Raw genomic sequence first — 24112 nt, forward strand, 5'->3', positions numbered from 1 at the left:
AAGTTGGCTCCATAACTTATTTTCATCAGAGAATTGCAATTTGCTAACAGTCCAAAAAAGTAGATATGAAGTAAACAAAGAAAGAGTTACCTGTGATAAGTATATATTTTTGTATGGATGTGTGTGTGTCTGAGAATATATAGGACTTACAGTATTGTGTTCTTACAAAGGTCATTTTAAGTTCATTAGGTGGCATTTGTTTTCATTACCAATCAGAAAATCTAGCAGTGAAGCCCCAAATCTTTCCAATATAGTTTGAACCAGGAGACAAAGTAATTCCACGAGTCAAACATCCTAAATTACTTAGCATTTTACTTATCATTTCTTAGTGTCATTGTCCAGATCTTAATCTTAGGTGTTGCTAAAACCTTTGCTAGAAAAAGCTATTTTGTTTCTTAAACAATGGTTATTGAATTAAGATTAATTTTTGTGATGTTTCTGATGCTTGCTGGTGTTTCTGTCTGTGGAAACTGTTTTTGTTTGCTTTTAGAACTAGAATAAGTCACAGATATTCTCACTGGCACTATATAGGTAGATAGTGGTTCTACTGAGTTGAGATGATCAAATCTTTTTTTTTTCTTTTTTTTTTTTCTAAATCATTATGGTAAGAATTGTATTTATGTGTATCACTATTTTATGTACGTATACTTTTTTTATTTGATGGCAGGTAAAGAAAGTTATTGTTTATTTGGGTAGAGACAAAACAATGCAACTATTGGAAGAGCTGGTGAGTGAACTTCAGCTTACAGATCCTGTCAGTTCAGGAGTCACCCATATGGATAATCCACCATATTACCGCATTACTTCCAGCTATAAAATCCCTTCTGTCACTTCAGGTCAGAATTTATTGAACTTAATCTATTATTTCTGGCAGTGACAAACATGTTTCTGTTAATCACTTAAAATATTGGAGTTCATCTGTAAATATTTAAAAGGAGTACAGTGTTCTATTTCTTTTAGTTGTAATATAATAGAATTTCTGTTTGATTGGCAGATTGGCAGATTTTAGATTATCCAGAGTTTTTTATTAAAGAGTATCTGAAAGACTCACAAGAAACAGGATTGTATTGATACTTATGTTAGACTTCGTCTGCATTCAGATCTTGCGCTGTTTACCCTCAGCATATCACTTTTATGTCTGTTCAGCTAAACAACGGGGACAGTTTACATCTTTAAATACAACTTTAAATCATGTTTTTGATGAAGCATCTTTCAAAGAGAGCCACATAAGACTTGGATGGGAGTATCTAAGCAAGGATTTAGCTTTTCTGCTGCAGAGCTGTCAATGCTCTGAAGCAGCCTGGGCCTATCACCTAGGGATTATCTGAATAACGAGGTGGTTGCATTGGTACTTGTTCATGAAAGTGTTTAAAATGTATTAAAAATAGTATGGAGCACTTATGCTTAAGTGTTCATTGTAACAAAGTAGGGAGAAGAAGGTGAAATTGTTTTTGCAATTATGATCAGGTAAGTGTGATGCTTGATAGTTTCTCTTAAAAAGAGATTGATATAAGCTTCATTGAACACTGTTAGGTTTTATCCCTAATCTGTTTGTGTTTTGAATGAACTGCATACCAAAGTCCAACTGCATTTTACAGATGAATAGAATAAAGGAAAGAAAGAAGGAGATATCTAGATCCTGCTTCAAAAACAAGCCTTTCTACTTCATTTACTCTGAATGCTTAGAGATTCCTGGAATTATTTGTTTTTTGGGTTTTTTGTTTTTGTTTTGATTTGTTTTGTTTGTTTGTTTGTTTTTCCCCCCAGTTAGTGAGATTACTGTGGCAGTTCAGAATTTTTTTGTCTACACAACAATTTTTTTTTCTCCTACATGAAGTAGGAGTAATCACTGCTGCTTGGTTTGTATTTGTGCTTCTTGCTGTAGCATGTTCCTGTTTAGGAGTCTTGGAATGGACAAGTAAATAAGAGTTGTTGTATATAGCTTAAGTCTGCTTTGCATTTTTGTTCAGTTACCAGTGTCTTTGTCCATAATTTACAGGTACCACCTCTAGTAGCAATACAATGGTAGCTCCCACAGATGGCAACCCTGACAGTAAACATATAAAAGACAGCATTGAAGATAAGTAAGTATTTCCTCAGAGATCACTTAATAATTAAAATACGGAAGAATTCCTGGTAGCTTCTATAAATACTTGCATCTGAATGGCTTTGATAGGTCTGTGCTGCAGGAAATATGTGTTGAAGTTCTGCAAGTGAGTACAATTTGTTTTAAGCAAAAATTCTGGAATAGTATTTGGGATTAATGGTCAGGCTTTGCACTGCTGTATTTAAGTGTCTGAATTAGTTATTTATCACTTATGTGCTTACCTAAGAGAAATTATACTGTATGTGTGTATGAATATGTTGAAGGCAAAACAACTAGTTTATTAATGTAGCAAATTCTGATATCGGTTCCCTAGCTCACAAGAGATCAGTGATATCCAAATGTTGATAGTTCATTATCCCATGCATATGGTAATGTCTATGTGTAGCAATAAGAGGATGCCTCCCTCCCTAATTTTTGAGATTCATAGAATCACAGAATTGTAGGGGTTGGAAGGGACCTCCATCATCGAGATGGACTCATCGAGACCAACCCCCCTGCCAAAGCAGGTTCCCTACACCAGGTCGCACAAGTAGATGTCCAGGCGGGTCTTGAATATCTCCAGAGAAGGAGACTCCACAACTCCCCTGGGCAGCCTGTTCCACTACTCCATCACCCTCACCGTGAAGAAGTTCTTGTGCACATTCGTGTGAAACTTCCTATGCTGCAGCTTATGTCTGTTTCCCCTCGTCCTGTCTCCACGTACCATGAAAAGAGACTGGTCTCACCGCTATGGCCGCCACACCTCAGATATTTATAAACCTGGATCAGGTCCCCTCTCAGTCGTCTTTTCTCAAGGCTAAACAGACCCAGTTTACTTAGCCTTTCTTCATAGGGGAGATGCTCCAGGCCCTTCACCATCTTTGTGGCCCTCCGCTGGACTCTTTCCAAGAGATCCCTGTCTTTTTTGTACTGGGAAGCCCAGAACTGGACACAGTACTCCAGATGAGGCCTTACCAGGGCAGAGTAGAGGAGGAGGATCACCTCCTTCGACCTGCTGGACACGCTCTTTTTAATGCACCCCAGAACGCCATTGGCCTTTTTGGCCATGAGGGCACACTGCTGGCTCATGGCCAACCTGTCGTCCACCAGGACGCCCAGGTCCCTCTCTGCAGAGCTCCTCTCCAGCAGCTCATCCCCCAGCCTGTATTGGTGCATACAATTATTCCCCCCTAGGTGTAAGACCCTACACTTGCTTTTGTTGAACCTCATCCGGTTTCTTACCGCCCAGCTCTCCAGCCTGTCCAGGTCTCACTGAATGGCAGCACAGCCTTCAGGCGTGTCAACCAATCCTCCCAACTTCGTATCATCAGCAAACTTGCTGAGGGTGGCCACTATCCCCTCATCAAGGTCGTTGATGAAGATGTTGAACAAGACCGGACCCAGCACAGACCCCTGGGGGACACCATTGGTTACAGGTCTCCAGCCAGACTCTGCACCACCAACGACGACCCTCTGCGCTCTGCCAGTCAGCCAGTTCTCAACCCACCTCACTGTCCACTCATCTATCCCACACTTCCTCAGCTTTGCTATAAGGATGTCGTGGGAGACAGTATCAAATGCCTTTCTAAAATCAAGGTAGACTATATCTACCGCTCTTCCCCCATCCATCCAGCTTGTGACAGCATCATAGAAGGCCACCAGCTTGGTCGAGCACGACCTCCCCTTGGTGAACCTGTGCTGACTACTCCTGATAACCTCCTTTTCTCCCAGTTGTCTGGAGATGGTATCCAGCACAAGCTGTTCCATCACCTTTCCAGGGACAGAGGTGAGGCTGACAGGCCTATAATTACCCAGATCTTCCTTCTTGCCCTTTTTGAAGACCGGAGTGACATTGGCTATCCTCCAGTCTTCAGGGATGTTCTTTAGAGTCATCTTTTGAAGGAACTTACCAAATAGCAGTACTGGTGTGAATGTAGTGGAAAGCAAAGAGCTGATGTGGAATTAGCTGGGATGCCAACTCAAAGCTGCTGCGGGCATGCTTTCATTGTGTGTCAAATGTGAGCTAGCTCACTTTACAGTGAAAGAGGAACAAGGATTCCTTGATTAGCATTAGAGAATGTGTGTACATAAAAATGTATGCGCAGGCCATTACTATAGAGTAATGTAACTGTAATGTAGGTAATGACTTGTTTCCAAGCCCTAGAAATATTTCTGCAGCAAATACAGAAGTAATTGTATTTCTCTAATTATAGTAATGTAATTTCCCATTTGAACAATTTTCTTCTCCAGGATGATGATATCAATATAATTAAATTGGTAAATATATTGGCAGATACATGCCTCATACTTCAATTAAAACAAATCATAGAAAATTATGAAATCTGAGGTGTCATTCAGAATTTGTCCTATCCAGGCACATACAAGTATTTGGCTACTTTTCAGGCTTGAGCTGAAGAAGCTTTTAAAGTAACGATGACAGGTTTGAAAGTCTGTGAAAGTTTTGGCATCTGTTATAGCGTTGTCTAAAGTCTCCCTCGAGTAAATGCTTTTTGATATGATATACTGTGTATATATTGGGCTGGGGGAGAGGAAGGAGTTATAGAATCTGTATCAAAAGAGCTTAGAAATTATGCGTTTAGCACTTCAGTTTCTCTGACTTCCTTCTAGTTTATCAGATTAATGAAGATCAAAGAAACATTTCATCATTAGTGAGAAGAATGTGTAATGGCAACTCATGTTAATATTTTAAATGCTAATGGAAATGATTTATCAAATCGATTTGTACTGGATTCCCTCTTTGAATACTCTCATGTAGCATTGCTGCAGGAGGTCTTACACAGCTGAGATGTTTTATATCATATTGTATAATTGTCCTGGTGAGATGAAATATTTTTGCATAACAGTTTTATTGAAATACAGAGTCCCTAATTAGTTTTTACAACAGAATGTCAATTACTAATGTCTCTTTATTTGTTCCTGCAGTTATGCACATCTAGACATCTACAGCGGGTTGAACAGTAACTTGAACCGTCAGCACCACAGACTAGAATCTCGCTACAGCAGCAGCTCTGGAGGATCATATGAAGAGGAAAAAAGTAATATTTTAATTTATAAATATTTCTATGTATAGAAAATAAAATTTTCAAAAATTAATGCTTTTGCTGAAAGTTTTGGAAAACATGAGGAAGTAGTGATAAATAAAGAGGTTTTTGCATGAACTTATTTTAAATATATATATTTAATATAATATTTATTATTATTATTATTATTATTTTACACTCCTCAGTCTTTGTTTTGCAGTTCAGATCTTGCACATATTTGATTGCAGTACTGTGTGTAAGGGAGATTAACTTGCCTTCTTTCCTTACCTTGTAACCCAGAATGAGTTGTAAACGTCATTGCACGTGAAGCAGTTTCATTCCATTTCTTTGCCCCATCGGCACGAAAGATAGAATGTTAGGCTGAAGAAATAGAAGAGAGATTAGCAAGTGGAAAATTAAATGAATGAGGAAAAAAATGATAGAAAATAAGTTAAAAAAGAAAGACATAAAATTAGAAGTAATTATTCTTTTAAACAGCAGCAGTACCTGTTTAAAAAAAGAACATACAGAACTTTCTAAGAATCCTTATCAAAGCGAAGTATAGCAGGGAAGAAAAATCTTGCAGTGTATCTCTAATTAATTTTCAAGCTTACTTTAATTAATTAATTTAATTTGATTTGTGTTCTGTTTTTTTCTGAGGTGCAGGTGCAAGGATAAAAGTCAGTCCTTTCTGAAATTGCTATCTACTTTTGGAGGCATTTCTTAAGAGAGGCTTATTAACTATGACTGCTCTTGTACCAAATTCACCCAAATTATCATTGCCTGTGTTCAACTACTGCTTATAGGCCTCAGTTTGTCAAGAATTTAAAAATATTCAGAAGACTGTAAAGCAGAAACAGGCAATTTCTGTATTGTATAACATTCTTTAGAAGACTTATAGAATACAAAATTACACATATTGAGGGTGTTTTTATTTTTATATTTTGTTTTTTCATCTGTTGTGTTAGGTGATTCAATGCCTCTGTATTCAAACTGGCGGTTGAAGGTGATGGAGCACAATCAAGGAGAGCCTCTCCCTTTTCCACCCAATGGAGGTTGCTGGTCACCCTTAGTGGATTATTTGCCTGAAACAACTTCTCCGGGCATGTCTCTGCACAGGTAATTGTTTTGACAGTTGTTAAATGCTTGCTGATGGCAATTCATTACTTTTCAATTTGTGTTGTACAAATATAGGAATTTAAACAGATTTAAAGGTAATAGATAAAGATAGTACAATTATTTTCTGTGATTTTACACATCTGGTAGTTTGAGATTTTTAAGCCTTTTATTTTGGGGAACTGGAGTTTATCTTCATTGTGAGAATATGTATTTCCCTTAACGCAAGTTTGTGGGTGTTTGTAACTAGACTTGAGAGAATACTGTTCAAAAGAATTTTTAAGCTCTTTGCAGCTGTACATAAAGGTTGTATGTTATGTTCTGCTAACAGATTTATTTTTGTTTTTAGATGCAACATTGCAGTGATCCTTTTGACTGACTTGATAGTTGACCACAGTGTGAAGGTGGAATGGGGAGGTTACTTGCATCTTTTGCTTCATGCCATTTTTATAGGTACGAACATGCTTCTAGAAATACTTCCTAAGTACATAGCTGTTCTTTTCTCCATTTAAATTAGTGTTTATCGTTATATTTAAATTTTATTAATATGTTAATATTTACAGACACAGCTTTAACACGAAACACGGAAAGGACTGCTGTATTGCTAAAAATCTGCACTGTTTATATACCTGTGATGGCTTATTTGAAAACTTACTTTAAAAAAATAAAAATGGCATTCCTTTTCCTTTTGAAAAAGATTTCACCTGAATACCTTTCAATTTGGTTAAAATGAATATAATTAAGAGGGATTGCTATTGTTCAACAGCAATTTGTTGTACCTCTTTTCCCTCTGTCTTCATGTAGAAGACAAAGTGAAATTCTCCTTATTTTTTCTTTCTGTTTGTCTTTGTTGTAATTTTCATACGGAGAACATATTGATTTCTGACTGCTATGTAAGAAATGAGGATATCTTTGTTTGTTAAACTATGTGCTTTGTTTTTATATTTGAACACTGAAAAAACATCTGAGGAAGGAAGAAATATCTTCTGTATCTAGCAGTAATCATGTGTGCAGTTATTTATTTCATTATATGTCTTTCTGATAAAATATAACAATGTGAAGAACTGCTATTATAATAATTGAATTAAATGTGCTCTCTGCATTTAATAAAACTTCTTTTTTTTTTTAAAATCTGTGTTAGGTTTTGACCACTGTCACCCTGAAGTTTATGAGCATTGTAAACGACTGCTTTTGCATCTGCTGATAGTGATGGGATCTGGCAGTAATGTCCAATCTGTTGCTTCTGTCCTACTCAGAAACAGAGAGTTCAATGAGTCCAGGATGCTTACTGTCAAGCAAACTACACACTTAGATTATACTTTTACAGGTATGCTTTAGACTTGTTAAAATGACACAGGAAGTTTACTTCTAGGCATTATCAAGATCTCTTTTACTTTACTGTTTTTCAGAGCCCTTGCTAGTAAACTATTTCAGCTCTACCTAGCTGGCTAAAAAATATTTTAAGACCAAATGAGTACTGTATGTACAAAGTACATTTGGACTTTGTGCCCCATTGTCAAAGTTGAGAGCTCAGTTGAGCAATTAATAATGGAAAAAACAGAGGAAATTTTATGCTTTGGATCTGTAATAGCACAGTTTTTAAGATGCTTCTAAAATAAAATAAAATAAAAAAAAAAACAACAGGAAAATGCATCTCTTACTTGAGCATAAAAACTTTGAATTTCTGACTTCAGTTTTTTGTCATTGTTTAGTAACCTAGCAGAATATTCTTGTGAGGTCTACCTAAACATCACGATATCATAATTATGCAATAAATTCTATTCTTTTTTGTGTAATCATGAATGTAATAGGTGTAAGCCTAAGGTATTTTCTAAAGAAAAGCAAAAAGAGTAATTCATATGAATTCAGTAGGTGGCAGTATGTTGCTGTAAAATCTGGCAGTTCCATCCTGAATCAGAACTGGTTTTGTTTTTGACCAAAAATATGCATCTGTTTTCTGCATCTGATAATTCACAGTTATGAGGAATTAAAAAGTGGACGTAATCAAGGAATTATTTTTTGTAAACGTATTCACAGATCTTTACTAATGCACCCGTGTAACCATTCTGTTCCTAATCTGCAGTTTTGAGCAGAACTTTCTAAATGTGACACAATATTATGCTATGGTTACTGAACAAAAATATCTAAGGGGAACTGCAATATGATCAGTATCAAATATTTCCATCTGGGGATTAAAATAAGATCTTTACATGTATGTGTACCTAGTGCAAGATCAAGCAAGTTGATTTGAACTTTGAAACAGGTAGTGCCTCAGTCCTGTAGCTCAGTAGATTGATTTTTTATTTATTTATTTTTTGGTGTTTGTTGGTGGGTTTCAAGTTTATGTACAATTATTACAGTCAGAGATTCATGACTGTCTTCTTTTATCTGTTTGCTTTCTCCTAGCAGCTTGTCATTGTAGACATAACGTGAGGAGATGGTACAGTTCTCTTTCATGGCCTCATGATTCTTTTCATGGAGAGCAGCAACTATGTTAACCTAAATTCAGAAGCTGTGCAGCCAGAAAGGCTCTCCTTAGGATTGATTCACTAGTTAAAACTTAGCGTTTGCTGTTTTAAAGTGCTGTCAGTTACAGTGGGACTGACTTTTAGCCAAAAAAAAAAATAAAAATCTGCACGTTATTTGTAAGCAGTTTGGATCACTTGTCTCAACTTTCTTTACTGTATGATGAGATGCTTCAAAGGCTGTTGAGCTGTTGTTTCACTATATTACCAATACAAAAATCAAACAGCGTCCAGTGATTCAAAAGAAGGAATCTAGCTGTTCTTTATTAAGGGTCCACTCATTCTAAGGCTTTGAAAGTTTGTTTGATTTCATTTGAAATTATTGCGTCCATGCAATGATTCTCATTATATTTGTTAATTTACTAATTTTTATAGGGCTAATTTTTCTTTTTATTTATTTAGTATTGAACTGTTGAGCTCATAATGGTCTCCTTTATATTTCAACAGGTGTTCATGATTTTATACCTGATTACCAGCCCTCCCCAATGACTGACTCAGGGCTTAGTTCAAGTTCTACCTCTTCTAGCATCAGTTTAGGAAATACGAGTGCTGCCATGTCTCATATGCACACCACCATCCTCAATGAGGTTGACATTTCAGTAGAGCAGGATGAAAAAGTAAAAACTCTCATAGAATTCATTACCTCAAGGTAAGATTTTAATTTTCATTTTTGCTAAAAAAAATGTTGTATCAATAAGAATATTGAGTTTAACCCTGAAGAGTTTTTATGTGGTGCAGTTTATAAACAACCCTAAATTTCCAACTATTTGAAAGAATTTCCTTGTCCTCAGTGTTTGAAAGACTTTTACCATGTTCTACATAGATTCGTTATCATTGCTTTCTGCATTTTTTCTTCCATCCCGATGAAAAAATACAGAAAAATGATTAGGAAGCTGCAAGATTTGTGGGAAACGGCTATGGATTGATTGACTTACAGAAAAAAGATGGGAACTGGGGGGGGAGGGAATAAAAATTAGTGGCAAAGAACATCTGTAAAAAAAAAAAAAAAAGCAACACTTGTTCAGATTATGTGATAGTATATATAAAGCTTTCAAGATTGTGTAAGTCTGAAATCCAATTTACTTAATCAAAAGTTATGAGATTTTTATAGCCCTGAATTTATAATAGTGTAGTTTACTGCTGAGAAGAAAAAGATAAAAAAAGAGTGTGGTTTTAACAGTTGTATAATGGTGGTAGCTGTAACTGGCTTTTTGTTATGTCACTAAATATCACCTAATGGAGAGCATCTCTGCAGATTTACACTGCTCAGTTAGAATTGATACATTGCTTTTCCCTGTTTCTTACTTTTCTGTGTATTATTGTAGCAATATTAAGCTGTTGCCAAAGTTCTTTGATTTGTGTCTGCAATTCTAAGTGGCTTCATTTATGTGATAGGCAGTAGATTATTTTGCAGTTACGTAAAGCAGGAATAACATTTAACACTAGTGACAAAGGCTGTGATTTCATGTTTGCTCTGTTTTTATATTTTTAGGAAAAGAGGGCCGCTTTGGAATCATGAAGATGTTTCGGCAAAGAACCCTAATATAAAGAGTGCTGAACAGTTAACTGTATTTTTAAAGCATGTGGTATCTATATTTAAACAGTCTAGCTCAGGTAAGCTAGAAAGCAGTCAAAATATGATAGCATGTTTAAGTCCCCAACTGCATGTTTTTTTTTCAATGCCAGTAAGTTTACAGATGCTCTATAAAGTGACTTTGTGATAGCTTCCTGCTTCTATAAAATACTGATTTTCTTGTGCATCACACATTTCAGTTCATACTTCTGTTGAATCGGATTTAAATATAATATTCTAGGAATGAGATAAAGATCTTACTAGTTTATTGCGGACATAACATTCAAATCATAAGTGTTTTATTATCAGCAAGTCTCTCAAGTGTTAAGTATTGTGGAGCATATGTTCATACGCCTGGAAAGATTTTTCAAATAAGTATTCCTTGAGGAAAATTGTAGGAGACGAGAATATTTTATAGTTAAGGATGACTTCAACAGTTACACTGTTTATTAAAATCAAGTATGTTTGTGGGATATCAAAGTATTTATTTTCTTGTATAGGAGGATTTCAATTGGAACACTGTCTAAGTGAAGTTGCTTTGCAAACTGCTCTTTCGTGTTCCTCTCGACACTATGCCGGGAGATCCTTTCAGATCTTCAGGGCTCTGAAGCAGCCTCTTACTGCATCTACACTTTCTGATGTTCTCTCCAGATTAGTAGAAACTGTTGGAGATGCAGGAGAAGAAGCTCAGGTATTTGATTTTTTCCCCCCCCTAATTTTATTAGAAAACTGACATCCTTGTCTATTATTTTAATGATGGCCAAATTTGAAAGTGTTTTGGATTTGGTTACTTCTGTTTTTAAAGATACTTTGTATATCCAAGCAGTTTTAGTCATTACATTTTCTGAATTTTCACCTAGTAAAATGAGATTTGCTATATAGTATGAACTTTACAAGAGTTTGATGCCTCTGTTTCTTAAAAATGCTGTATCTTTCATACTAAAGGATTCCTGAGATCAGCCATATAAAAGATAATTTTGTGTTCTTTATTAAGGTGAAGTGTTAAAAACATCCAACTTGGTGTCATGTCTAAATCTAAGCTTTCAATATTGCAAAATGAAAATCTAAGTAACCAAGGGTGAGACCATACTTAAGAATAGTGTAAATCAGAATTAATTTTTTGAAATTTTAGGAATGAATTGAAGGGCTTGTCATTTTACTTTTTTACCCATCTTAAAACTATAGCCAGCTTGACCTTTCTCTTCAAGGTCATCTTCTAACTGTAGCATAAGAATAATATAGTTATTGATGCTGATTTTATATTGCTCAATAGTTGGGATGTGATTTCCCTTTTGCATACTGCATGTTTTATAATGACCTGTGGCTTTCCCCAGGGTTTTGTCATAGAACTGCTTCTGACTTTAGAATCTGCTATTGATACGTTGGCTGAAACCATGAAGCATTATGATCTGCTTTCTGCTCTTTCTCAGTAAGTTCTTTCACTAGTCAAGCTACATTCTATGTTTTTATACACTTGAATTATTTAAGATCTCTGTAACTTATGTAATGAAATTATTAGTTACCATCTTTGCAGGGTAGTGATATCTCACTGGCAAAATTGCTTCTCTTTTATGATGTTTTCAGCGTTCTTCCCCAAGCAAAACTCATAAGAGCCTAGATTTGCTGAAGTAGATATCTGCTACCATTCCAAATTAGCCTCTTGGTTCAAAAATTTCCATTTAATTTGTTCTGTCATTTCTTCTGAAATTTCTCAAAAGAGGCACTGTGAATGCATTCAGGACTTTATCAAGCCCTAATGAACTAGATTAAATATTATAATTTCATGGGATCTTATTATTCCCCATTTGTGTAATATTTAAGAAGTAATTTAAAGTTTACAGATATAAAATCTTGCTGCAATAAATACTTCTATTCCAATCATAGAGTCATAGAATGGTTTGGGTTGGATGGCACCTCTAAGATCATCTAGTTCCAACCTCTCTGCTATAGGCAGGGGACCGAGACCAGGTTGCTCAGAGCCTCATCCAGCCTGCCTTGAATGCTTGCAGGGACAGGGCATTCACAACCTCTCTGAGCAACCTGTTCCTGTGTCTCACCACCCCAATACAAAAGAATGTCTTCCTAATATCTAGTCTAAATCTACCCTCTTCCAGTTTAAAACCATTTCCACTTACCCTGTTGTTACCTGCCCTTATAAAAAGTACCTCCCCAGCTTTCCTGTAGGCTCCCTTCAGGTACTGGAAGGCTGCTATAGGATCCCCCCAGATACCTCTCTTCTCCAGGCTGAAGAGCCCCAACTCTCTCAGCCTGTCTTTGTAGTGGAGATGCTCCAGCCCTCTGATCATCTTTGTGGCCCTCGTCAGGACACACTCAAACAGCTTGATTCCTTCTAGTGTTGGGATGTCAGAACTGGATCTGGTCAGGTCTCATGAGAGCAGAGTAGGGGAGCAGAATCACCTCCCTCCACCTCCTGGTCACATTTCTCTTGATGCAACCCAGGATATGGTTGGTCTTCTGGGCTGCAAGTGCACATTACCGGCTTGTGTTGAATCTTTCATCAAGTGACACTCAAATCCTTCTCCTCAGGGCTGCTCTCAAACCACTTTCCAATCTTACTATAGAAGAAATTTCTTCAGCAGTAGAAAATGCTGGGGTTTTTTAGGCCTTAGATTTTTTGTCCATGTTTGAGGGAAGTCTGATTGAACGGTCTGAGTCCTTTCTTACTGTGTTTCATTCCAGTTTGAGTGGTTAGCTCAATAACTTTTATCAAAATTGAAGAGAATTGCTGAACGCACATCTTCTTTTTTTTAATTGCATAGAAAAGGTTTCTGAAAATGTTGATATTTCTAAGAATTTATTTCATTTCTAAGTATTTTACGGGTGAGAACTAGAAGTAGTTGATTTTTTTTAGAAGAGAAAAATAAGGTAATAAGCAAAAAATATATATTTATTCACTTATTTCTCTACCTTTATCACATCTATTAAGAAGTTAAGTCGGAATGCTAGATCTTCAATTCAGAAATCATCTTTTACATGCTTCAGGTTAATTTTCCTTATTTTACTGAGTTGCTGTGTGACTATTAGGGCATTTGGTGATTGTAATGAATATATGTTATAAAAAAGGTAATGGGTTGTTAAAGTCTTGTTCTTACACTGCAAGGATATTGTAATACATAGAGAAATATTCTCAATAGAGTATTTTCATATTTTGTGATAGTTTTCCATGTATTTCCACATACTGCAATAATGCTGACTGAGTTGTCTATCTTTGTGATTAGTGTCAGATCTTTTTTTTTTTTTTCCTAAAGAATATTGCTGCATTTTACATTGAATAACATGTTATAATGATTTTTATTTTAGAACCTCATACCATGATTCTGTAATGGGGAACAAGTATGCAGCTAATAGGAAAAGCACTGGACAGATAAATCTAAGCACAAGTCCCATTAACAGTGGCAGTTGTTTGGGATACTACAACAATACCAGAAGTAATTCTTTGAGACTGAATTTGATCAGTGAGAGGAGAGGTGACCGTCGACGGAGCAACACACTGGATATAATGGATGGAAGAATAAATCATGGTGGAAGTTTGGCCAGGACTAGAAGCCTTTCCTCCCTGAGGGAGGGAGGGATGTATGATGTGCAGCCAACTACTGATCCTGTCAATCTGATGGCCACCATATTTTGGATTGCAACTTCATTGCTAGAGTCAGACTATGAGTATGAATATCTTTTGGCTCTCAAGCTGCTCAACAAACTTCTTATTCACTTGCCTCTGGATAAATCAGAGAGTCGGGAAAAGATAGAAAAGGTGCAGAATAAACTGAAATGGAATAACTTCCCAGGCCTTCAGCAGCTTTTCCTAAAAGGCTTTACTTCAGCATCCACACAAGAAATGACAGTTCACCTCCTCAGTAAACTCATCACAATTTCCAGGCATGCTTTGGTGGATCCTTCTCAGCTAGCAGGTATCACTAGTAAATATATTTGTAATGAAAATGTCGTGGTTTTTTTAATCAAGTGAAGTATAATCAAAATCATTAGTGGTTATGCATTTGCCTTGAAAGGAACTCCCTTCAATCAAATGTTTTTTGTAGCTGTTGATAGTGCAGTGCTAATAAGTGGGAATACATTACTGACAGTCATTATGTGCCAAAAAAAAACTGCATAAAAACTTTATGTATTGACGTATAAATTACTTCAAACTTGCTGACAAATAAGTCTGAAGAGTTTATGTATTACTTCTTGTGATCTTATACTAAAAAGCTCTGTAAGTACTATGCCCAACATTTGCACATTTTATGAATAATTTTCCTGTACTGCATTAAGCTGCTGAATTTCTTGACAGCTTTGCTTAATTGATCCAGTGATGATTTTAGTTTCATGTCATGTTAGACACACACACATATTATACATGAATATAGTGTCTATTTATATATATGATGTATAGTATATAATAATACATATTTATATGTAATATATATATATGCGTGAATGTAGGTATATCATACTCTAAGAGTACTTAAATACCAGAAAGATACACACACACACACAGTCCACATTAAATTATGTTAAAATCATTAGGGCTCATATAACTGTGTTTATGTATGTGTTTAGGATTTCCCCTGAACATCTTGTGCTTACTTCCTCATTTGATCCAACATTTTGATAATCCAACTCAGTTCTGTAAGGAAACAGCTGACAGGATAGCAAAGGTATGTAGAATTTTGCTTGCTGGAATTTACTTTTATTACCAGCACTGGTTCAGTATTTTTCCACTCCTTCATATAATTCATTTATATGATTCTATGAGTTATAGAGAGATAACTATGAAATGTTTGATTTCAAAAATGTGGTCCAGTCTGGTTGGTCTGAATAAGCTCCTGAGTTTTCTTTTGTCACTGAAAAATAAATACATTTAGCTTTTTCTATAAACTTTATAAGTAAAGAAAGAAATTACATGTTAGCAATGATAACATTTACTTTTTCTTGTTTGATTTTCAGGTTGTAATATTATAATGTTAACATTTAATTAAATTTAAACTAACTCAATTCTAATGCACACTTCCTAAATAATTGATGATAAGAGAATCTTATCTTTCATAATCTTATCTTTCATACTTGTGGGTAGGAAGCAAAGACTATTTCTTGTACAGAGTGACTAACAGGAAATATCTTTTTAAAAAAAAAAAAAGATTGATATATTACTGCTGTTACTTTTGAGAATGTCTTGGTTCTCAGAACTTTTACTGACTTCTTTGCCTCAAATGAGAGTGTGACTTAACCCATTTATGATAGCTTTATAATATGCAAAGTCTATAGATGTCAGGCATTCATTGAGAAGATTATCTAGGTTTTCTGCTACCCCAGCACAAAGTTAAAGTAAGACTAGTATGAGTAGTGAACAAGCTGGGATTGTGGATACTACAGTATAAATATTGCAGATAATTCTGGCTTCCTCAGTGCTAACCCACATAGCTCTGATTAGTACCACGGTAGTAGAAAACGGCTAGTCAAGATTTATTTAAAAGAAGGATGGTCAGTAATGCTGAAGCGACAGGTCATGGCTTATGAATATCAGGGTGTAGTCATCACCCATTCAGGAATGTGGAACTACGTTTTCAGTAATTAAACAGTCTTGCTCCCTGATAGGTTAAAATTTTGTGATCTGTAATGTAATTGTATATACTTTTGGCTTTTCAGGTTTGCGCAGAGGAGAAATCACCAACTCTTGCCAATCTGGCTCATATGATGAGTTTATACAGTACACACAGTTATTCCAGGGACTGTTCTAACTGGATTAACGTTGTGTGTAGATATTTGCATGACTCCTTCTCAGATGCCACCTTTAACCTCGTGACTTATCTTGCAGAGGTAAATTTTTAATGAAGGTGTATTTCATGTTGACTCTTTACCTATTCCTTGTTCATATGACTCTGAATATTGGGAGGAAAAGATCATCTTTCGTCATGGAAAATAATAACAAAATGTTTTAGGATATGGAAAAGGGATGACTACTTAGGATTGCAACAACTGGAGTGTGCCTTGAAATAATAACCACTGGTCCCTTTTTAACATAGTACTGTTTTGTAACATCAGTTATGCTCTATGCTACATGAGTAAAATATGCACAGTCTTGACTTTAGTAAAATACATCTAATGCATATTTTAAAATATATGTTTTAACTAAGTACACATTTAAAGTTGTCCTTAAGAATTAATTTCAAAGTTCATTTGTAAGTAGCATGTAGTATATCATCAAAGGTAATTTAAGGATAGAATTCAATATGATTCTGCCAAGCACTTATACAGACAAACTGGTTGTTACCTTTAAAAAAGTTTGTGATGTGAAAAGCTTTTAGAGCTTGACCTTGAAGAATATTCCTTCAAACTGATAAGTAAAAAATACTTAAATGTTCTTACAAATGAATTCCTATATATTTACTTCATTCATAAGACTGTGTATACCATGCATGGATGTAATTGTTTTCCATGCAGCTTTCAGATTTTTACTTTATTTGAGCACTTCTATTAGTAAGAAGTATTTTTTATTAGCTACTTTAGATCTGTGCTAACAGATGTGAAATTTTGGGGAAAAATGAGTTAGAACAGATAATGTTATTTTATTCCATTTTATTCTCCGTTTTTATGATAAAATAGGATTTAGAAAATCGTGGAGTGGCACACTAAAATTTATCATAGGGAAAAATAAATAAGTATGGAAGTTTGTCTACATTTTAGTGTTCATTTTCATTTCTTGCTACCATTAAAAGCATTAATTCTTAAAATCTTTTTCCTAGCTGTTGGAGAAAGGGTTATCCAGTATGCAGCAATCCTTGCTACAGATCATTTACAGTCTTCTGAGTCATATTGACCTGTCCACAGCACCAGTGAAGCAGTTTAATTTGGAAATCATTAAAGTTATTGGTAAATATGTTCAGGTAGGTACTCTGAGAAGCCTTTCTGCTTGTTATAAAATTGAAAATTACACTTAATATTAGACTTAATATATTTTAAATATAAAAACAAATTTGCTTAAAGTTGAACTTCATAGTATTTTATTTTTTAGTTCTACATACTTAATTTGTTATAGGTTTATATATTTGTTCAGTTAGAGTTGCATCTTTTGGGACAAATTATGTGGATGAGAGTGCATCTGTTTATAGACATGGACAGTTCTATGTATGTAGCCATATACATACATAGCAGATGATCCTTTGACTATTAAAATATAACTCTTTAAATAAAAAACATTTACTGTTAAATAAAACTTGTGGGCAGTACTTAAGAGCATTCCTTTTCCGAAAGAAGATTTACAGTTAAGAGCATGTTTAAATCACTTGCACTAATAAATCTGTTGAAGTGAGGAACATTAATGTTCACCTTAAGGAATTTGAGCACTTTTTATTAAAGGAAGTCCCCAAAACAGTGTTTTTGCCCCAGGCAATTTGATTCTTTGTAATTGGAACACAATTTACTGAAAAATATTTTGTGGAAGAAAATGTAACATCTTGCTGAAAGATTTTTATAAAAATGCCGGGAGCACAAAGCCATTTCAGTGCACAACATTCTCATTATTTTTCTCCTTTTTTTTCCTCCTTGAATTCCATTATTGCCAAATGTAGCTCAGTCAAATGGTTTAATCATAATTAACCAGGAAAGGTAGTGTTCCCTGGATGATTTGTTATTGATGGATATGTACTTTAGATATTGTGTTCCTGTCTGAGTGCATTAGGCAAAATGCAATGATTGGCATAACAGTGGTCCTCATAGCCTGGCATCTGCTTGCTTTGCCTCTAACCTTTATCTGAGCTTTCTGTGCAGGACCAGACCACCATGGACTGTAATCACAATTAGAAGATGTTAGCTGTCAAAATAGTGGTAGTATTGAAAAAATATTCCAGAGAAGAATACGCATTTTTGATAGAATTAAACAATTGGGTAATAAGAGGCCATAAAATAAGACTTCTTGTTTAACTGTGGTGCTACAAAACAGGCTTTTTTAGTCTCCTGTGATCACAATGCATCTTAATAAATATTAATTACTACAGGATGGTTCAAGTTGAGATGATATTTTTTTTTATGCTTATGATACACAGAAATTAACAAGGTTGTTGAAGGCCATCATTGATTGCAAAGAAGCACGTGCTAGTTAGAGCTTTGCAAGTGGTGCTTATTTGTTTTAATGCAGTAAATAAAAAGTATTTTAACAAACTTATAGTGGTACTGAAAAAAAATTACTAGTAATACCAAAGAACCGGAAGATGTAGGTTTCAGTCAGAATCCTAACATTTTCAGGAGCATAAATGTTAACCCTCCTAAGTGCTGGTTTTGGTGTGTACCTCTTCTGTTATCCACTCTGCAATCTCTGCAAATGGGATTGCTGAATTATTTACATCACATTAATCATCTTTTTGAAGAGAGAGCACTTAGCTCAGACTCAGCCTCTTATGTTCTCATACTTTTGTCCTTGTTTTTTTTAAGAGCTCCATCAGTTTGATGCAAAATAAAAAATGTTGTAATTTTTTTTTAAACATCTTTCTAATGCCTGAGGAAATACAAAACATGCAATATGCTTGTCTGTTTTAAATTCAGTTTATTCTGCCCCTGAGCGTAAAATAATTAAAAATGTCTAGAGGTGGAAATTATTTTGCTTTTAAATGCTACTCAATTTTTTTTTCTGTGATATGAAGGACAGATATTCCAGATAATGGTAGAAAAGAAAGGGGGAAAAAAAAAAAAAAAAAAAGACAAACACATAAACAAACTGCGTAAATACTGAGAGCAAGGGGCATGGAACAGTCCAATGTGCACTGTGATCTGGATCTAGTAAGCCTGCCTGGCTTGTTCTGACAACCGTGGGATGACCTGATGCTTCGCTGCTGCCTTACCAGCATTTTGAGTTCCAAAGCTACTGCTAGTGCTAATGCCTTGCACTCACCTGTAGATTAGAGCTTTTGGCTTTGGGAACCTTGAAATGAGTCAAAGAAAAAGGCCTACTATACATTAAAAATTGCTGTATTACTCAATATGATTGTTTGGTGATTGAGTTATTTTCTCTTTTAGAGTCCATATTGGAAGGAAGCCCTCAATATCTTGAAACTGGTGGTGTCTAGATCAGCAAGCCTTGTTGTACCTAGTGATATTCCAAAATCTTATGGAGGTGACATAGGTTCTCCTGAAATCTCCTTCACAAAAATTTTTAATAATGTTTCCAAGGAGCTACCTGGCAAGACCTTGGATTTTCATTTTGATATATCAGAGGTAATCACTCTGTTTAATGTGATTTTTCTGTTCCAATGCAGTGATTTTTCTGTTCCAAACTTGGATTTATTTTGTGTTAGCCTTTTGCACTGATGTCTAAAAATAAATATCATTTTTAAGAACACATGTTGAAGTTTTATACACACGTGAGGTGTAACTAAAGTTGAACTGAAAAGATTTGTTAGAACTCAAAATGATGTATTAATTAATACGGATGACTTGTATGTCTGGCGATAAGAGCATAGCCAACTGACTGCTATATAGGGATTCAGAATCTGGAGAGAACTTTAGAAGGAATCAAAAATAAAGGATTGTGGTTGAAACTGTTCCTAGATAACGATTGGAGATGTGCATGGCATAGGAGCGTTACTTAAATCGAATGCAAATAAGCCAAGACACTGGGGAATTCCCACAAAATTCATCAGAATAGCATTGCCGCGGATAGCGTCCTAATCAGATTGTTCTCAAGTGGGGAAGCACAACAGTACTCAATATGAGTGATCAAGCTTCACTTTATTGCTGCACACACAGGGTTTATATATGGATCCAATACACGTGTTCACTTACTATTGGAGCACAAAGTGGGCGGTTAGGTGGGCTGCCTAGCTTCAACCAATGCTCAGCCAGCATTCACACCTGTGCCGCTGCGCTCATCCACTTATCAGCCCCCCACATATCCACAGAGCACAGCTGCGGATGTGGGCCTGCTGTTTACATGCTGCCCCAAGGATGTTGTGTCTCCCATCTTAACTCCTAATGTTTTCTCATGGGTATGCACTCTGTGCTGCCACACCAGCTATGCTCGTACACAGTCTCATGGCCGCCCTGTTCTCGCAGCCATCCTCCAAAATAGCATTTCTTTTGAAAAGGGCTGAATACAATCCTTGATTTTCAGAAGTTGTGTGTGTTCTAGAGAAGTTGCTGAACTGTGGCAATAATTAGTTAATAACTGTGAGGGTATCTATAGAAGAACTTTTAATTTAAAGGCATTTAAAATTATAACTGGACTGTCAGCATAGAATTTGCATTTTTCAAAAAAATTGCAAGTTAGTAGAGCGACAGTCTGCTGCCTAAGATACAAGTATTTAACTTTTTATTTCCAAGTATATTATTGTTGTATAGGTGCTCAATGGATTAGGCTCAAACTTTGTAGAATTCTAGAATAAAAACAGCTACAAAGAAAAAGGCCCTCGGTAATGTAAGACTAATTTCTAAAATCAAACGTGTAGTCTCTGTTAATATAGATTTGAATTTTAAGAAAGCACATGTTGTCTTTGGTAGACACCAATTATTGGGAATAAATACGGTGATCAACACAGTGCTGCTGGTAGAAATGGGAAGCCAAAAGTCATTGCTGTCACCCGGAGCACTTCTTCAACTTCATCAGGCTCCAATTCAAATGCGTTAGTTCCTGTCAGCTGGAAGAGACCACAGCTATCTCAGGTACATTGTGTCTCAAGCATGTTATGCATGCAATATACAGTGTTTGTGAATGTGTAATAAAAATATTTGTTCAAATGTAGTTTGAAATTGCATTATGTATTGGCAAAGCAATAAACTAATACAGAGTGAAAGCCAGTACAAGTTAAGAGAATAAGATTCTTTCTCTTTCTGGAGGATGTCAGCATGTAAGATGACTAGTTAAAAATGCAGACGTTTACTTTTTTACTTGGACTTCTGGTAGATGCCTTGCTATGTGATTATTATTATTTGGTATATTTTTTCAGAGAAGAACCAGGGAGAAGCTCATGAATGTGCTTTCTCTGTGTGGTCCAGAATCTGGTCTTCCCAAGAATCCTTCAGTAAGTAGTGGTGGTGTTCTATTTTGCTTTTAAAGCTCCATAAATGAGAATGCTGTTGGGTTTTCAGATACTGGTGAAAGTATGAAGAAAGGTTTTAGAAACTGGTTTTCAGATCAGTAATTCACAAATCCAATAGAAGATTAAAATATAAAAAGCAAAGAGAATAGAAATCGAATCATAAACAATGAATTTCTGTTATTCTTCAAGAGGTCCGGACTTTCACAGCTCTCGCAATAATGAGAGAATAATATACTTGCTTTAAAGATGCAGTTGGAAGTCCAGCTAGTCTTGAAACAAATTCCATGTTGCACGTGCCACAGTACAATGATTGCACTGGCACTCTTAATACTGCTATTGCTATTAAACTGTGAAACAGGATGGATCACTACTGGCGCTACAGAAGTTGAAAGGTTTTATTTCTATTCTTACCCATATCTTCAGGTTGTGTTTTCCTCTAATGAAGACTTGGAAGTTGGAGATCAACAAACCAGTCTTATATCAACAACAGAAGAAGTGATTCAAGAGGAGGAAGTGGCTGTAGAAGACAATACCAGTGAACAACAGTTTGGAGTTTTTAAAGACTTTGACTTTTTAGATGTTGAATTGGAAGATGCAGAGGTGAGACCTTGGGATTTCTTCTGTATGTTTCCTTTTGAGAATGTTCTAAAAATTCAGCTTTGTTGGTGCAAGTCTAAGGAATTGGCAGCTCTTTTACCTAATTCAATTGGGAAGAGTTTATAATGTGATTGAATTTAACTTGCACAGTAAAGAAATTTGTATCTTAAACTTTGCGGTGTTATGTTGTTGCATACTGTGGGGGAAGGGGCTCTTTGTCAAGGGAGAGGTGAAGTGACTCAATCTGAAAGAGAGAGGTGATGTGACAGCCAGTGACAAGATGAACACCTGGTTGCAGTGCAATAGAAAACTTCTGTAGCAGTAGCACTATGCAGTAGAAACCTCTGAAGCAGTATACTAAGAAAATATAATCTTTGTTCCTGATACATTTCTGCATTTTGCAAAGATAAAGAACAACTTTCAAAGTTGTAAATTGTACGATATACTAATTATATATGATTGCTTCAGACATCATAATTGCTTGCATTACAACTTCCACTGGTTTATTGCAGTTACCTTTCTTCTACTTCTCCCTGTCAAAAAAAAAAAAAGAGGAGAGATAAAAACAAAATTGAATTTTTGGAAATAGTAACAATTCCTTTAACAAGTGTGATTTATTTGGGGATAAGTATAAGAGACCAGAATTTGATGAATTTTAGAAGTATGGCTGAAAGGACTGGGGAGAAGTAGAGAATAAATTGAATGCTTTGTAGTTTCTTCCAGTACTTTTGTTACTGTCTATACAAAGTAGTGAATTAGTATTGATGACTCCTGCAGGTCAGGAGTCAACAGACTACCAAGATATCAGTCTGTATAAATCCTAAAATTGTTCTCTTTCTCCTGATTTTATCCAGTTCTTTAAAAAAATCTTGGGCTTTTTCCCTTTATACTTTAGTTTTATCTCACTTTCTTAAACTTACTGATTGCTTCATTTCAAGCCATTATTTGCATCTTCTAGGAGACACGTAGACTCATTATGATATGTATTACATGTGTGTGACCACACTCTATAGAGATGCAGTCTCGTACATTGAATGCTAGTTAAATAAATTAAAATCATTAAGGCTCAGTAGTAGATGGGGCTTTACAGGTAGGATGCCAGAAATTGAAAGTTTGCCAAACTACGCCAATCTTTAACTTTCTGATTACATGCCTGTAAGCAACATTTAATGCTATTGTTTAAAAAAAAAAAGAAAAAGAAAAAAAAGCATATAAGCTTGCATACAAGTTATGCGCTTGATACAAGAGATGCCCAGTTTTTTACTGAAAAAAACAGAATGTTCTTTGCTCATGAAACTTAAGTGCTTCTCCCCACGGAAGTAGTACTTTATTGGTGTTGAGATTGTTTTGCTTTGACGTAATTTTTTGTATCTTTTGTGGAGCAAAACAGCTGAGAGAAAGTGGCTAGAAAATGCTTACTTCGCTGTGGATACTCATAGTATATTGATCTTTTGTCATGATAAAAGACACCCTCTCAGAACAATTTTGGAAACCCCATATTTGCGCACTTGGGGCTGGGTACAGTATTTTACTAACTGTAGGCTGACAAAGTGAACTGATCAGGTTTTCCATATTATTGGTTGTATTGTTGAAGGTTGACAGAATGCTTGAGAAAATCAAAGATGATTATTGTACTTCTGAATTTTTAAAAAATATAGTGTTTTAAGATCTGGATTTCATTTAGTAGTTTGGACGTTTACAATCTAAGTGTGTCCCAGCTTATAAATATGAAAAGAGGAAGGATTTGGCTGTTGATGTTTAGGGTACTTTTCATAAAATTGATGTAGAGTATCTGGTGAAATAATTAATGAAGACATCCATTTTTCTGCAGCTTGAATATAATGAATGTTGATGATGCTTTGTCAGTTGAATGTGGTCATTTCAGATTCATGTGTGTTAGTGAAAAGACTTCATCTAATGTTTGTTGCTTTACATGTTATGCTAGAGCAAATGTATCATAAGCATGCTGGTTTTGGTGTTTTGTCATCAGTTTATTTTTAATCAGTCTCCCATTAGAAAGATAAATTATTTTAAGTGCTAGCTTTTTGACTAAAGCTTTTTTCCAGAGCTTGAATCAGTCTTTTACTGTTTGCAAATCTTATGTAATAAAACATTTTTCCCTGGTTCTA

At 35.4% G+C, this 24112-nt stretch overlaps 1 protein-coding gene across 8 annotated transcripts in view; it reads left to right on the forward strand.

Moving 5' to 3' along the window:
• The window catches only part of FRYL (FRY like transcription coactivator), a 155214-nt gene that overhangs the window by 108530 nt on the left and 22572 nt on the right, over positions 1–24112 (forward strand). For all 8 annotated transcript variants that reach the window (XR_014883154.1, XM_085223190.1, XM_085223189.1 and 5 more), the window contains 18 exons: positions 668–836; positions 2000–2084; positions 5030–5142; positions 6096–6246; positions 6593–6696; positions 7385–7570; positions 9216–9417; positions 10261–10382; positions 10842–11032; positions 11676–11770; positions 13663–14270; positions 14920–15017; positions 16006–16176; positions 17103–17243; positions 19369–19566; positions 20848–21009; positions 21294–21368; positions 21810–21986. Coding sequence is in view for 7 of the 8 variants with exons in the window: in XM_085223190.1 (XP_085079316.1) it covers positions 668–836; positions 2000–2084; positions 5030–5142; positions 6096–6246; positions 6593–6696; positions 7385–7570; positions 9216–9417; positions 10261–10382; positions 10842–11032; positions 11676–11770; positions 13663–14270; positions 14920–15017; positions 16006–16176; positions 17103–17243; positions 19369–19566; positions 20848–21009; positions 21294–21368; positions 21810–21986 (3048 nt within the window). In the remaining variant the exon portion in view is untranslated. The remainder of the gene's footprint in view (positions 1–667; positions 837–1999; positions 2085–5029; positions 5143–6095; positions 6247–6592; positions 6697–7384; positions 7571–9215; positions 9418–10260; positions 10383–10841; positions 11033–11675; positions 11771–13662; positions 14271–14919; positions 15018–16005; positions 16177–17102; positions 17244–19368; positions 19567–20847; positions 21010–21293; positions 21369–21809; positions 21987–24112) is intronic.

Source organism: Meleagris gallopavo, chromosome 4 (genome assembly GCF_905368555.1).
Source record: "Meleagris gallopavo chromosome 4, MGAL_WU_HG_1.1, whole genome shotgun sequence".
Lineage (NCBI taxonomy): Eukaryota > Metazoa > Chordata > Aves > Galliformes > Phasianidae > Meleagris > Meleagris gallopavo.